Genomic DNA, 17,439 nt, shown 5'->3' with positions numbered 1-17,439 from the left:
TTAATTTCCCCAACTGAGTTCATTTCTATACTGGTCTGCGTAGAGTCAACAAAAGAGGGAAGGGCACAGCTGTGTCTTCAGGTGTCTGACATATGCATTAACACACGCACACATAAGCACGTATGTACAAACATGCACATACATGATGGCAGCTTCCTTTTCGCCTGGCTGGATTTTGTAAGCCCTGAGCTCCAGCCAAGCTCCTGTTGCTGAGGGGAAACCAGCTGCACACTCATCCAACCCTCCTGCCAGTTCTCCTGCATGTGGAACAGCCCACTGCTTTCCTGTCCACCCCTGCCAAAGGAAACCATTTGGTACATCCCACTGGTGCTTCTGTAGCTGGTTTGACACTGACTCAGTAGTATCTCAGCAGGCAGCCAAACGCCAGCCCTAACACACACACAGAGCAAGAGTGAGGACGTAAAACAAGAGAGTTGCAACTGAGAAGCAAAGAAATCCTCATCTAGGCTCTTTTTTTGCACAGTCTTCTGGTTGTTTTGCATCCTTGATATGACCCTGTTCAGCCCAAGATGTGAGTATCCCTGTGTTTATCCCTGTGTGTGTTTGCTTGCATGTGTTTAAGGTACGTTTGCATGCAGCACTGTACAGACAACATGTTAACTGTGCCTCTCATTTTTTCCTCTCCCCTCCCATTAATTGTAGTTTCCCTTTACCTGTCCTAAAATCAACCTTTACTTGCTCTGTGCTTTCCTCTGAACACCAGATTTCTCTTCATTTCTGCCTCGTAGCTGTATCCTCAGGCTTCCTTCATACCCACAGCTTGATCTAATTAGATGGAGGTTTGGAAAAGGGTTACAAACTGAAATGGAAATAGAGGAAATGGTTAAAAAAAAATGGAATAAAAGGTGTCTCTGTCAACTTTATGTCTACATCATAACTGTGAGGTATAATCCGAGCTCAACTGTCTCAAAGGTAAGGCCAGCAGTCTCTGCATAAAGGTTTGTAATACACAAATGGCCAAAGGCTTAATTATGTTGAAGTTACATCCTCTGATGATGGATTAAAGCATACACCGTCTTATTTTTAAGGATAAAGGATAGTCATGCATCTTGTTGGAGTACAGCCTCTAGTGTGGGCACTGTGAAGGCAAAGTGGCAACAAAAACCCACAACTTAGTTTAGTTCAGAAGCAGCTCTTCCAACGATACATGACTGTCAGGAGGCAAAGGCTTCTGTGGAGTCAGACTGAAGCTGGAAGACTTTATAATGGAAGTGAACTGGTCACTTGTCTCTGTGTAGGTTTTCTGTGGAATGATCACAAGGTGTTTATTTACTTCTCATCCTTAGCTCCTTCGCTTAAACCAAAGCTTTAATCTTGGAAGAGAGCAGCCATATATGCACACACAGTGACAGTAACTGTAACCTTTCCTATTCACCTGAGTGTATGATCTCTGTGATCTCACTGATTTTAGCCATGAGAGTGGAAACTAGATACCATACATGATTGAAGTCTGTAGCTCCAGGTTTGATTTATGGTCAGTTGCAATGTTGTAAATAGAGTAGATGCAACATGACAGAGTGCACAATGACAGGAAGAGACATGCACACTGAGCTTCTCTAAACAAACTATCTGTCCTCTATACTGTATGTAGGATGTCAAACTTTTGCCTGATTAATAAATAAAGAGTTAGGCGAGGAAAATGTAGGAATTAGAGTCAAAACGAGGCAACAGCAGCTTCTTTTTTGTGAGGAAAAAAATCCAGACATCCGCAGAATGCACAGCAGGCTGCTGAAGTAAAGTATGACAAACACATTGTGTACAGTGTATAATGAACACAATATCTATCTACTCTGACCTCTAAGATGAGTAAAAATCTTGTTATGTTTAAAGAACATCAGTATATAGGCCTAACAAACAGTAGACTTCATCAGTGTTAATAAAATCAAAAGAAGTGAAAATTAAGAAAAGTATACAATAAAGAAAAATCATTTACCAAGTTATGAAAGACAATATAAAAACTGCTAAAGCCGGTTAGAGTGAAATCATTTTGTAGTCTCTTTTGTCCTCATCAAACAATTCTCCAGTCATAATTGCTTCATTTAGTCTTTTTGGGTAGAATGCAGCATATAAATCAGGAGGAGAAAAAACATGTTTTTTTTGTCAGATCAAAATACCACTGGAAATTGAGTTGTCAGCTCAAACATTTTTGTGTTCGATTTTAAATGGTGTTGTTTCATTCACACATTATTGGAAACTGTTAAAATATTGATTAAAGAAAAGGATGTGGCTCACTGCTGCACAAAAAATTGAACATTTAGAGGGGAAAGGAAGCGACTTTTAATACAGAAGAAACAACAAAAAATATCAGTTTTTCTAGATGCTTATATTTATACCTCATCTCCCACGTGTCTGTGATTTCAAAATAATTCAAAGAGTAATAATTCAGTTTGTCATGCACATTTCTGTTCTAGGTGAGTGGGTTTCAAAGCGTGTTATGAAGGCCTTTCCTCTATGGCAAGAATTAAATTCGATGGAAAGCAGTAGCAGTGTGTGTATGTGCACATGAGGTTGTGCAGAGGATGAGGCTGCTACCACATAGTCTGTGAACATTAAATGCATGTTGTGCATGAATTCTCCCAATTTGTGTGTTTCTGCAGAGGTTTGAGTGGCTGTCTTGACGTGTCATTCATGATTGTAGAGGTGCATCCATACATGTAACACATCTGAAAGGATGCAAACCATGCACAGGGAATTTCTTTTGTGTCTCTTAACATCTCATATAACTGGGAAGGAGGAACATTCTCATGCCATGTTTTCTGTTTTAAAGCAAGATGCATCAAATATGTCATCACTTATAAGTATTAACTCAATCAATATACCTACTAAATTTCATTAACCCATAAGGACCCAGTTTGACTTCTATGTAAGTTCCCAAATGAATTTTTCTCTCTAGTTAACATTTACTAAGTGATTTATCGCCTTTCATTTTAATATTACCATCTGAATTCTGCATTTTTCCAGTGAAAATAATCTATTTTCCTGTATTTAATTTACTAATCAAGTAGATGTTCATAAAAACTCAGATTAAAGTTGAGTGTCATATCAAAAACAGAGAAAATTGAAGAAAAAGGGACTTTTTTGGCAAAATGTATCATTAACTGAACATAAACCAAGTGTCTCCATCCACTGTGATTGATGCAGCTCCATGGGTTTTACTGGTGAATTAATGTTGTTGAAGATGATGGTGTTTCCACGTTCACTACTGAGCCTCTAAACATCCAAACGGGTCATATCTGATGACCATGAAAAGATGGCAAACTGCATTTTACACCAATTACTTACATGGATTGATAGGATTAGTGGTTCAACAGTTTACACCAGTAGATGCTTTTGGTCAACGGTGAATGTTTGGGTCTTTTACGGGTGAAGATTGAGCTCACACAGACATGAGCAGAAACAATACTCTGCTTCACTGACGCACATGATAATTAACCTGAAGCTTAGTTTCCGGTAGTTTTGTGACGAAGATAAGATGACCATGGTTGGAAAATTATCCTCCGTTTTTGGTATATGCAAGGAGATAAAAACACAAGGTTAACTTACAACTCAGCTTTTACACATATTTGGAGTCCTGCTCAAGGACACTTCAGCAGGATGGATGCTGCCTGAGGTTTTCACTTTGCCCATTTGAAGTTCTAACCCTCGCTCCTACCTCGTCTGAATATTCAAAATTCAGATTTTACACAGTGTAACGGTGTAATTTTGTTTCCAGGTAGGGCGATTAAGCCGACATTCATTCTGGCTCAGTATTAAGGGACAGCCTGGCACTGAGCCTGACATCCGTTAATACAAATTGCAGACTGTGGCAGAAGCTGGGGATTTATAGTTTGTTATGGCTGATGGTGTCTAACCTTGATATGTCCTCTGATGCCCTCTGCACTTACATTATGAACGCACTGTTTATTATATTTTTCTGTTGATTTCTGTCAGTATGATCTATCCATACTACTAACCTCAGCCTTAAACCAGCTTATTTACACTGTTTTAATAATAACAACAACAACAACAATAATAACTTTATTTATATAGTGCCTTTAAAAACTGAGTTGACAAAGTGCTTTGACAGACAAAGCAGAAGGGCACAACAGCAGAATACAAGATGCAAGCAAAGACACTAAAGCATAGAAAACAACAGAATAAAAGAAATATGTACAGCAAATGCGAAAATATGACACTCCAAATAAAGGAGTGTACATAAGTAGAGAGGGCAGAAATAATGTCACATGATGCTGTCAAATCAATGAAAAAATGAAGGAATGAAATAAAAAATCATGTATGTCAATATAAATGAAAAACCAAAACAGGGTAAATTAAATATTTAACATTAAAAAGGGACAACATCACATAAAGGCAAGTCTATAAAAATTTGTTTTAAGAAGTGATTTAAAAGATGTTACTGATTCTGCAAGCTTTATCTCCTAGTTTTCAGTGAAAGAAAGATATAAAATGTACTTTAGTCTTTTTAGTCTAAAAAGTTTAAATGCTTACTTTCAACAAAATATATCAGTTTATAACAGTGTTTGTGTAGGTGTTTGTGGGTGTGTACAGTAGTCTGCACTGGAGAAGCTAATTGTTAGGTATAGGACTGTGTTTACCAAATAGCAGTCTGATTACCTCCTGAGGTTCTTCTCCTATTGAGTGAGACAACTGTGCTCAGCAGCATCCTCCCTTCTCTTCCTGTATAATGACTTCATCATGCAGTCAATCATACACAGCTGTCATGCTGCCCAGCACTCATGCCATAAAGCACATTTCCTCTACCTTTTCTACATAATAATTTTAGCTGCATTAGATGAAGAAGTCTGACATTTTTTATCCAACATCATTTATTTTGTCATCCTAGTGGAAGAAAATGCAATCATGTGAAAATACTACACTACAGTTCAAAGAGGAGTGTTAAAAAAACTAGGGATGCACTGACTGTGAAAATCATGGCTGATAACTACATTTAAAATAACAACTTTGCTGTTAATAAGAAGCTGTAAACAAATAAATCCTCATTATAAAAAATAAATAAATATTATATATAAATAAAATAAAATATATAAAATATATAAATAATCTGTTCAAACTCTCGCAGCCCTTCACAACACTATCTTTGACAGAGCAAAGTCATCCACTTCCTAAACAGTCTTTAATAAAACACAACAGATAAACACTGACTGCCGCCATCAGTAAATAATATGACATATATTATTTACTGAAAGGCCAGTGGCGGTGTACAAAGCGATGTGCCCATGTTCACCGTGCATCCCTAATGAAAACACGTCATTATTGTACATTCCCCTCGCTGTTCCCATTTTCTCACCAGCAGATACACTATTGGCCAAAGGAAAGGCACTCAGCAGGTTACTGTTTGACTGTAAACTGTCAAAAAATTATCTCTGCTGCGGGAGGTAAAGGCACATACACATGTCTAATTTTTTTCACACATTCACACCCATACTTAATTAATTGTAGCTTCCAGCCATTTGACAGTCACGCTGTGTGAGTGTATGTGCAGCTGGCCCAGTCACGCTCCATTCACCACCCATCTGTCCATGTCAGACTGGCCTCCTCTCCTCTCCTCTCCTCTCCTCTCCTCTCCTCTCCTCTCCTCTCCTCTCCTCTCCTCTCCTCTCCTCTCCTCTCCTCTCCTCTCCTCTCCTCTCCTCTCCTCTCCTCTCCCCTCATATACTGTCATCCAATGGCCCATGGCTAATTGGCCTTTTGGTAAATATGTATGGAGGTGTTTACAACAGTGACATAGAAACATACAAAATTTGGAGGAAACTAAAGAGCTGGGTTTGCAGGAGCAATCAACATGGAATGAAGGGGTAATGACAAAAACTACTGCAGTAACTGTAGTGTGAAAACAAGACAGATAATGCTGATTTTTAGATAAACAAAGAGTAAAAATTAGCACTCTACAAATGTGACTTGACAATTCAATATTCTTAATTTTTCCTGTCAACATTTATCCCTCTGCTTTGTAATGTAATTTTTAATGTTGTGTTGTGTTACAATGTGTTACAGTGCTCAGCACCGTATCAGTAAAAAGTTAATTGGTTGCTCTTCAATGCAGACATGAGCATGAGTGGAGAGCTGAAGTCCAGCCGCTCCAGGGCAGCAAGTAAGAGGGCCAGCAATACCTCTTACGGGTGAGTAAAACTCCACCACACACACACTTGCACACATACAGACACTCCCACCCCCCATACTCAGAGATAATCATATGCGCTATTATCTGCTGCAGCCCTTTATCTGTAACTCAATGGCTGCACCTCAGCATTCTAATCAATGTAGCATTATTAGTCATTAACTTCATACTAGCAGTTTATGTAAGCTGCTATTGATTTTGGCCAGAGGTGCTGTCTCCATCAGTCTGTGTTTTAATCTATCTGTTGATGTAGTGCACACATATGATTGGAGCTGATTACTGTTTATTACAGGCAGTAGTCCAATGGTGAGCTACACTAACAGTGTGTTTACATAGCTGGCGGATGAAATTGAGGGCAGTGGGAGAGCTGACATTGTGTGGGCTTGTTTGTATTCATTCATGCCTTCATTACTCTTACCACCAACTCTTTAAACTGCACTCTAAACTGCATTACTCTGACTGCATCTCTGCAAGCCTTAGCTCTTCTAATGAGCATAAACAACCGCGGTGTGAGATTTAAGTCAAATCTCATTTCTTAACACTTACCAGCCCGACTCTGACATTGGATTGTCTCCCACGTCTCTTCTGAAAGTTCTCCTGAATCTGTCATTCAGCGATAGACTGAAAAACAAAGCACTTCAGAAACATCACTTAATCATAAAAGGGAAAGGACGTACTTGTAATAAAAATGTCAATATTTATTGGGCACTGACAGATTGTTGACTGGAGTGAGCATGCAGCGATAAATAATGTTGAAAAGACTTATTTCACCCTAGGACACCATAATGCACAAATGGTTAGCAATACAAATAGGATTAGGAAATGAATATTAACAGATGTAGTATTATTACTGCCAACTTGTTTGTCCCGAGTCTAATCAGCAAATCTCATTATTATTCTGTGCTTCTGCATAACTGGGACTCCACATATGTTTCCACCAAATAAACACTAATATTTTTATATTCCTGGCAGCTCCCTCCTGTCCTTCTGTTGGCTTCATCGTATCATTCAGTGGCATGTAGAGGTATAAATATTGCAGCATGGAAAATTATATACATATATATCCTGACTGTTCCTCAGAATAGTTAATCCTGCTTTGCTCCTCCATTTCTGACCATTTCTGTCTAAACCTTCAACCCTCAAATGTTGCTCACCCATTCCACCAGGTAGTTATTCAGTAGCCTGCGACCATGCATTAATGAGGTTACATCCCCCCATCTCCCCTGTGAACTCATCCAACACACACACACACACACACACACACACACACACACTGAATAACCACAAATAGAACATACCTGAGGTATTGGTTGTGATGTTTCACATAGATGACTTGAAGTTGAAGCAGACCAGGAAGGTTTATTGCAGCAATTTCAGGTTTATGATCATATAAATGAAACAATAATCCGTTAAAGTAATTTTGTTTCCATGTTTATATGAAACAACCTCTAATCAGACTTACTTTTTACTTGCAAAAAATGAATGAACATGTTAGTATGAATATAGCCAGTGTAAACAACATTTCCCCAAAACACAAACTACATGACGTTGAAAGTCATAAATGAACATAAATCAAGGCAGCCACTAAAAATCTCTGTCCAGACTCCAGTAATCCTGCTCTGTGTTGCTGGCAGCAGTGTCCCCCATTTCCTCCCTCCCTCCACTGTTCTCACAGAGCTGGATAGCAAATTTGGCTGCCTGTGGCCTAGATTACTTTACCGACAAACTTCCTAACTCATGTCTAAGACACAAAGCAATTTAATCTACTAATGCAACATCATGGGGACTCCCAGTGTTCTGAACTGCATTATCACATTGAAAAAATAAAATGATTATGTACCATTTACAGTTGTATTCAATCAGAATTATTATTTTTTGTCTCTCCCTGACCTGAGTCATGTCTTTTCTCACAGTAGCACTGTGGCTCTGAAGCCCTCTCACATGTCTCCCCCCGGGACATTTGCTTCAGAGCGACCCTGACAACATAAGGGTTTTGTCATCATTTGTCGTGTATGCGTTCTGACTGTCATAGGTCCCCTCTAGCTTGGAGGGCCCCAGCTGTGGAAGGAGAGATGGGACAGAGTGGCAGCTGTTCCACAGCACAGATGCTGCTGCTGCTGTAGCCTTGGCCTCCGTGTGCTCCACTGCACTACTAAAAAAGCTCACTGTACTCTGTGACCTGTATAACGGGCTTCAGTTGCCAGGATGTCTCAGAGGAGTGTGTGCTTGTGTGTGTTTGTTGACAATTAGCCTATGAGTCAGTATCAGATACAGCACAACAGAAGACTTCTTTAGTTTAGTTCTGTGTCCTTTTATTTCCATTACATACAGTATGCCATCTGTGTGGTTGTTGCTTTTGTTAAAAAAAAAAAAAAAAAAAAAAAAAAAGTGGCAACGCGCTGGCCATTACATTGCTCATTTTATTATCTGCTCCATTTTGCACCTCAGCAGAGAGAGAGAGGGGGAGAGGGGACTGGCCTGAACAGAGTGTACAGAGCATCTGGTCTCTGGTATTTTTGTCGTCTTTTCCATGTGCTTCATTCTTTTAATATACTCTCATCTGTTTTAATTATCAGAAGGGTTGGTCATAGAGGAGTTTGAGTTAGGATGGAAACGTTGCAACTGGCCCATCTGTCATATAGGCTCAAAGAGTGTGACAAGGGCAGGAGAGGTTCAGCCACCGGGCTATGAACTCTGCAGCTGCCAGGAGCAGTGGCTGATGGTGTCCTATCTGTCTGTCCTGTCTGACGCATGGTGAGCTGAACAATGCATCATAAAACATTGTTCTCAGCACCTCAGCTGAGCCTTGGTGGCCCAGGAAAGACAGGAACTCATATCATAGTGTAGGTTTTAAAAAGGGCAATGATAATGCAAACTGTCTGTGGTGTAAAACATCCATTATAGTTTATACAAACACATTTTATTCAGTTTAGACATTCTGCTTTTGTTATATGTTTAAGGTGTTTAAGGTGATCGACTGTCTGCTCTTTTCTTGCCTGATCACACTTTGTGGTGAAATTATTTCTGAAGTGCATGATAGTCTTTTGACGCCGTTGGGCAAAAAAATCCACAATAACCCCCTAGCATATTGAATTCTACTCATTTCTCTGGATTCTGTTTTCAGGCTGTTGTAAATTTATCCTGTGATGTAGATTTCAGATAATCGTAGGTGCTTCCAGAGAGGTAGTGAATTTAATACATAATTAACTAATTCTGATCGCTGGTCAGATTTCCTCAAACAGAACGCTTCTGACACAAAAGTTTCTGGAAGTGGCTTCTCTCTATTTGGTTATAACAAGCACATTACAACCAACTGAATACCGCCCTCCACTATCACATACATTGGCCACAAAAAAAAAAAAGTCTAAGTCTAAGGTACACAAAATAATACTACACTAATAAAGAAATAATTATGGATAATAGAATCTATTTCTGAAGTACATCTAAATCTTACAAACTGGACCTTAAAGGTATTGGAAGAGGTGACACTGAGAGTAGGTTCTTTGTGACTAAGAGTACTGCTAGCATCTTTTTGTGTTTGGATTTCCTGCCATATAGAGCAGTACTGCATCCTGTGTTATTGTGTTATTGTGTTACTGTGTTTTTTTTTTTCATACATTATTACAGATTCAAACCAACAACAAAGTTAACCACTTCAGGCAGCTGCAAAATAATTCTAAAATGAATGAGGTTTGGCTGAATCTGACTGGAAAACAGGTGGGCTGAACACGTCTGATTAGAGGCATTAATGCTGATTTTAATTTTTAAAATTTTTTTTAAAATTCAAATTTAATGACAGAGTTGTATGAAAATGATTCTAAAAATACAGTTCCACTCTACTAAGCATGGAGATGGGAATTTTCAAAAAAGATTTTCAATCAGGAACAGGCAGGAGCTATTTTCACCAACAAAATACAGATTGTTAGATGTTTAGTTTTTTATGTGCGTGATCACCAGCACTGGTGTGTGTTCATTATAAGTGAGTAACCTGATTCAGATTCAGTTTAATTGTTGCTGATACCTACTGCTGTGGGTTATCTGCCTGAGTCAAGAATAGGCAGGACTGCCTGTACTGCATTGTGTGTGGTTGGTAGGTGGTACCGTAGACCACCTCCCCTTCTGACAGATGACTGTTTGCTCCGCTCTTAAATCATCTGCCCAGTCCACAACGTGTATATTGCTGTCCTCAAAATGTGTCCCTTATCCCTCAGATGCAGGCGGACTGGTGGGTCTTCTGAGAGGTGATATTGAATGACCATGTTTTTTGTGAAGGAAGTTTCAGTTTTTAAATCTTGTTATGCTTTTAGATGTGACAGAAGCCATTTCCATCCAAGAACTTGAAGAACTAAAATCAACTATGCCTTATACTTGAGCTCTTTTTGAGAACTTTTTGCTCAGTCTCCAGAAACACTCATTTTAGTTGCCTGTTTTTACTACAGAGCTGATTTTGGTTTTAATTTAGAACTGATAGATACGTAGGCAATACCTCACAGGGTGGCAAACTATCACATAGAAATTCCTGCTTAAGCAACAGAAATAACCATAAACTGAGCTTATTGATGCTTCTATCTCCTCAACCTGTCTTATTAACGCGGATGCTCCCAGTTATGTGTGAATCAAACAAACAGCCAAGACAAGTGTGGATTCATGCAGGAGTCATTCCAGCTTGTGGCCAGGCTGTGTGACTCTGTGATGGGCATGATAAAGGGGCTGCAGCCCACCACGCTTACAGTACATAGCTGTCCTGCATATGCCGACTTGGCAAGAAGTCATATGAGCCTGTTAAGTTTTATGTTTTTGATATATGTACATCACAGAGGCGAGGCAATTGAGACAAAAATATGAAAAGCTTGAAAGTACCACCAGCTATGCCTTCAGTTTGTGTTCATTTTTTTGTCCATCGAAAACTAGTTCAGCATACATTGCAGTTCACTGTGATGAATTCCTCACCATTTAGTTTTTCCTCACAAATGGCAGCACCATTCTGCTTATGTCTGCAACTTTGTAAAATGAAGTTAAATGAAGTGTACGCAGCACAGAGAGTTCTTGGCTGTTTGACTAATATATCAGTATTTTCATCATGAATAGTAATGTTGTTTTTTTTGGCCATATCTCCTCCTATGACTGTAGAAAAAGTCTATCCACGATCACATATTATGTGTTTTTTAGCTTCATTCACTACTCAATGAGTGAGTCTGTAGTGCCAAACGAATATAACAGAGATTGATAATAAGAAAGAAAGCTAAAAAGAAAAAGGTAGAAAAGACATCCAATAGTGAAAGAACTACAGTAAATCACAGCCGACCAAAGTTAAATCCATAAACTGCAGGTTTATTTCACTTCTGCAAAAATGTTACCAAAGTTTTGTTGATCAGATTCAAGAAACACACAACTGTTTCATTTTATCTGTCTTATTTTTTATCAAACATTTTTTTCTTTTATAAAACTGAGATCACAGGCTCTTTATGAAGCTATAAAAAAGAAAGCTCCAAGTAGTTGTCAGACACCATCCCTGAGTGGAGAAAATTGGTGGATTTTAATGCTGGGAAACAAAAATTTACAGCAATTTTCACCAAAATGGCCTCTATTCCTCTAATAGAATGTCCCATATTTTCAGAAATCATTAAAACAGTATGCTGCATTGAATAAAGGGAACCAGTTTTCCTTTGTAGACACTCTCAAGTACTGTAACTTCAGGTCAGTGTGAATATGGTCACACAAGTTCAAGCAAGTGGTTGCTATTGGCAAGCAATCATCAGTTTTTGCTTGTATTTGTTGTAAAAGCATGCTAACTATTTATCACAGGTCACTGTTCCTTCATCTTTCCCCTGAGCATCAGTTTTACAGTATAACCATTATTTCATTCTCCTTCTGTCCTTTGTGCGGGTTTATGTTTGCATGGATGCACAGACAATGTACTGTCCGCAGTCTATTCCTCGAAGAGATGATGTGGGCTGTACTGTAGGTAAAGGTCAGTGCAGTCAGAGGTGGATGTACTGCTGGGGAAAAGGTCACTGTGCAGAGAAGGGAGGAGAATGCATCTGCTGGTTTCAGGGCCACTGCCAAGCCTTTGTGGCAGAGGAAAACAACTGAAAATCGGAGTCTGGTGGATACAGAAAGAGATGAAGAAAAGAATGAGAGCATGATATGGTGTTTGTAGACACCATGTTCAGTGGAGATAAGGTCATGAGCTAGTGGTGGTGACACCAATAGCCCAGGGCATGAAAAAAAAAAAAAAGATTGCATAATTTTTCTAGCTGTTTGATTTTTGTGTGTGTGCTTTATATCCATAAATTCTGTGGCTATGTGCATTGCCAACCCATTTGAGTTATCTAGCCTGTCCTGCAGGCTTATCACTCTACAGGGTTGGTCCCACAGCTAATGAAGTCATCTCTGTCCCCTCTGCCTCTTTGCTGGAAGGAGTAAAGTAAGGGAAGCAGGTGCAAGAGAGAGAAATGAAGGAATTATTTAAGGATTGATGCAAAAGGGTGCAGACCGCAAACAATACAGAGGACAAGTGTGGAACAACTGAAACAGAGAAGAAGTAGATAGACTTGAAAAATGTAGAGGGGTGAAGAAATAACAACAGGCAAAGAGAGTGAGGGGTGAGGAAAGCAAAGGAGGGAAAGCAAGTGAGCACTGCACTGCGTGTCATTGGCCCCCTGGCGTGAACAATCCATCTCAAATTGATCTTCCAGCTCGGCCCAGCAGGGCATTCTGAATCAATCTCAAATTGATCTCTGTGCCATAGGTCGGGAAAACTAGCAGTGGAGCTTATCAGAAATATAGTGGTGCTGGGAGGATCTGACAGGGAAACTTATCACACTGCACAACAGGAAATGGGCTCTGAGCCCCCGGGGCAGCAAGAGGACGAGCCTGCTCCCTGTACACACACACACACAAACCATACACTCACAATCACAAGCACACACAGATTCAGTGTCTCTGCGTGTACCCAACACAATCGTACACCGACACATGCTCCCCAGTGTTCAGAGGCTATACTCTGTACACATGCACAGACACACATAAACAAACACACACATGCAGTTAGGCATCAGTACACACCTAAAGGCAAGCTGGAGAAATAAAAAGTTTGTCAGAGAACAATATGTCAATATATTTTGAGTTAGACAGGTGAGATTTGAGGCCTGGAGCTCTTAATGACTTATAACACATTTAATGTGTCCTCAGCAAGGCTGTGTGAAAGGCCTGAGGAAGGACAATCAATACCAGCTTGCATTTAGACAGTCAGCCAGCTTAGAGGAGCAATCTGCCTCTCCAGGCCCAGTAAAAAACAAAAACATCAAAGCAGTTATTTAAAAGTGCCTTTCACCTTAGAATATCTCTGAAAACACTGGAAAAATCTCAGTCTACAAAGTATAGATACCAGCTCCTAAGCAGACTTATGGTCTAATGAAAAATCAACCACATAAATCACTGCGATTATTGTTTAGTGGCTAGTGTTCCCATTCATTTTCCTGAGGGATTTTTGACTTGGCAGTGATTTTTCTCATTCCCATTCCAGTGCCATAAGTTAGTTACAATGGGCCTGAGTGCTCGCCAGGCTGCAGATGTACTCAGTCTTGACAGATCTTGCACTTAACATAGCTATGGTATTGCATTGCCTTGTCACAATATTAAATAGAGACATGACACATGACAACCTCAACATATACATTAAGTCATCGCTGTTTTTCTGTTTATGTTGAAAATAGGAAAGAAAATTGGATTTGTTAGTTTATGTGCAGTTGTAGTTTATTTAGATTAAGCATGTCATTTTGTTATAGATTATTACTGATTATAAAAGAGACTACATCTTTTCTCCACGATAAAGTTGCCTTTTCTTGTTTGTTTTGTCTTGTTTCATATTTTATGTTATTATGTCTACTGTGTGTGATGCACACCAAAGGAATTAATCTATCAATGAAGGTTGCATTTGGGATGTTGTGCTATAATGTAAAATAAAAAATAATCAATAAACCCTTTTCCATCTTACATTAAAATTAAACTGTTAAAAAATGGTAGAGAATAGAAAGTACAGATAGTTCTGTGAAAATTTAGGAAGTAAAAGTAAAACATTTTCATAAATATAAATACTCAAGTGCAGGGCAAATCCACTTAAGTGCAGTACTTTGTTACATCCCACCTCTGGCTACAAGATCTTTGTGTTTCGGAAACTCCTGCCTACATCTCCACTCAAGTCACTATACTGAAACTAACAGCGACTCTATAAGGGGCACTCCAAGAGAGCAATAACAAACAGAAAAATGTTTTCAAGTTCATTTTGATAACGGAGAGTGCTGCAGACGGACACAGAGATTTGATGGGAAGAAGAAATACGAGGAGGGAAAGTGCAGTTGTACAGAATTCGGGGGAGAAGGATGTGTTTGAGGATGTCAGCATTTAGGAGGCAGCAGGAGACCCTTTTCTGTGGCCTGGACTGGAAAAGCTCTCTGTCAGCACAGAGGGGTAATGGGGGTTTGCAAGGGGAATAGAGGGAGTGAACATGAGTATATGAGTATGAAATAAATGTGAGTTTGGGTACAAGTGGCTCTATGTCCTGGGGAACACTATAAACGACCCCAGTGACCCTGAGGAGAGCAGAACAAATGCAGACCTGAATTCATCAAACACACTAGCAAATAAAAGTAGTTTAGTCCGCCAAGTCATGGAAACGAATTGATTCTGATTATGTAAATATGTACAGCAGATTATGATGCTGACCTCAACCGTAAATTGACCCAGCGGCAGTGAGGTGTGATGACATGAACTTTCCCCTGTTCAAGTCAACAGGTGGATGCTTTGATGTGGTATGAAGAGCATCAGCTGTAGCATAAGCACACCGCCATTACAGACATGACATTACAAACATTACACAATGCACCATATGTAAGTGCGGTGGCCTGAATGATCTGCAAGCATTAACTGTAGTAAAGGGACACTATATATGGACAAAGATATTGGGACACATCACACCTAGAGCTTGTGGGATTTCCCACTCTTGTTGATGTGATATATTGTCATGATAAAAATGTTCACGTCAGTTGTCAATAATTATCACCATAAATGTCTTCTAATTCTGAGGCTGGCTTTTCTTCTTAAGTGAGAGCTACAGAAACCAGATGGTTACTTTTGGTTTAAAATAACTATTTATTCTTTGAACAGGATACATATTTAAGAAATTTAGAGGTAGAACACAGAATTATGAAGCAATTATGATAAAAAGAAAAAAGTTGAGTTAAAATAAGTAAAAACAAACTCTTATTGTCCAAGTAAATAAAACAAAGTTAACCTTAATGACAAAATATTTTTTAATCGGTGTTTATCACAGTATAAATTAATGTCATTTGTCTTTATTACTGTATATTGTAGCCCACCACCCTGTTATCAATGAAACACCTGAATTCAACGTGTCCCAATACTTTTGTCCATGTAGTGTGTGTTGTATGAGTTTACATGTCAGCATAGTGAAATAAAGACTAGGGCCCCAGCTAACTGTATTATATCAAAATATGAATAAATAGTATCCTCGATAAATGATTTTCTGTTTATTTTGACAGTAAATTGTTTATTGGACAAAATGATCCCTTTTTGTTCAACTACATGTTTAAAACCAAACACATTCAGTTTGTTATTTAATAGAATAAAGTATCAAAAGTATCAAATCCTCACACTTCAAAAGATTTAGCCTGAACAGTTTTAGTGTTTTTGGTATTTTTCTTTTATTGATTGACGTAAAAAAAAATAAAATAAAATAAATAAAAATACCTTTCATGTTGAAGATGTATGGCACCACACATACATGGTGCAGTGGTTGGCACTGTCACCTCACAGCAGGATGTTCCCCAGTCTTTCTTTGGCCTTTCTTTGTGGAGTTTTCACATTGTCCCTGTCCTCTTTGGGTGCTCTAGTTTCTTTTCAGTGTGTTAACAGATCTTTCCTGTAGTTGTGAATGTAACAGTGAATGGTTGGTCATCGCTATATGTCAGACCTGGGACAGACTTGCATCCCATCCAGAATGTACCCACCTTCACCCCTCCACCCCCACAGAGACCCTCCTGGTAACATGAATGAATCAAAAGAACATCACAAAACAAATAATCTAAAAATGAGGACAAGACAAGTAAAGAAGACAGCAAAAACATCAATAAATGAGAAAAAGCATAAGCACTTACACAGAGGTCATTTATATATTAAAAACTAAAGAATATAACTTATTATGAGTTGGAAAGTGAAGCTGTTAAACTGCAAACCTAAGTTTTTTTTACAGCCATAATAGTAACAATAATACAGACGATGAAGTGCAGAAACATAATTGCTAAAGAACATGCATTTAAATCAAGTGAATTTAGACAGACAGTGAGTCAAACACTTGAAGGCTGAGCTATTCAGTTCAGGAAGCCATATTTCTCAAGATTTATGCGCACACAAAAAATAATCAAGGTTGAAAAGATTTTAACAAATGTGATGAATAATACCTAATATAACTGATGAGGTAATGTCCCTGAGTATTGGGGGGTGTTTGGAACTTATATGGCATTTTTTTTATAATTGCAGGGCAGACAGTTTTGCAGCACAAACACTTTTACTAATGAAAAATTAATAAGAATAACACTAATAACAGTAGGAGTCCCTGTGGATTTGTTACCTCCATACCTATAATACAGGAGTGTCCAATCCTGGTCCTTGAGGGCCGGTATCCTGCATGTTTAAGATATTTCTTATTTCTTATATTTCTTCCAGCACACCTGATGGTTGTTATCAGGCTTCTACAGAGCTTGATGACAGGTTTATCATTTGAATCAGGTCTGTTGGAAGAGGAATACATCTAAAACATGCACGATACCGGCCGTCAAGGACCAGGATTGGACACCCCTGCTATAATATCTGCATTTATATACCTTCCAGACTCCCCACATCCTCCACACTCATCCCCAAATCCTCACAGCCTCTCATTATGTATATTTCATGTTACACATTAAAGTATTACATTATTCACAGGTTTTTCACCTACCGACCTCCTTCATCCGCCCCATCATGGGTGAAATTTTGGCATTTCTGCCTGAATAATAACCTCTGCCCTCTGCCAAATATGCTCTCTGCTGACAAAGACGTGATAATTAATGTGTCAGCAAAAACAGGCTGCACATTTGTCAACCTTTGACCTTCCACACACACACACCTGACTTCCTGCAGGTTGACACACAAGTTCCACCCAGACAACTACTGATGAATGCTCTTCAGACACACTCACACAACTGCACAGTGGTTTAAAG

The 17,439-nt window shown here is 38.9% G+C and overlaps 1 protein-coding gene across 1 annotated transcript in view; it reads left to right on the top strand.

Moving 5' to 3' along the window:
* The first annotated feature begins 349 nt into the window (after positions 1–349).
* The window catches only part of LOC115417244 (RNA-binding Raly-like protein), a 40,613-nt gene continuing 23,523 nt past the window's right edge, over positions 350–17,439 (top strand). The window contains exons 1-2 of the mRNA XM_030131265.1: positions 350–532; positions 6,086–6,161. Coding sequence (XP_029987125.1) covers positions 511–532; positions 6,086–6,161 — 98 coding nt within the window. The 5' untranslated portion in view covers positions 350–510. The remainder of the gene's footprint in view (positions 533–6,085; positions 6,162–17,439) is intronic.

This window comes from Sphaeramia orbicularis, chromosome 3 (assembly GCF_902148855.1).
Source record: "Sphaeramia orbicularis chromosome 3, fSphaOr1.1, whole genome shotgun sequence".
Lineage (NCBI taxonomy): Eukaryota > Metazoa > Chordata > Actinopteri > Kurtiformes > Apogonidae > Sphaeramia > Sphaeramia orbicularis.
Note: the sequence above shows the minus strand (reverse complement) of the source record. Positions and strands in the feature narration are given on the sequence as shown.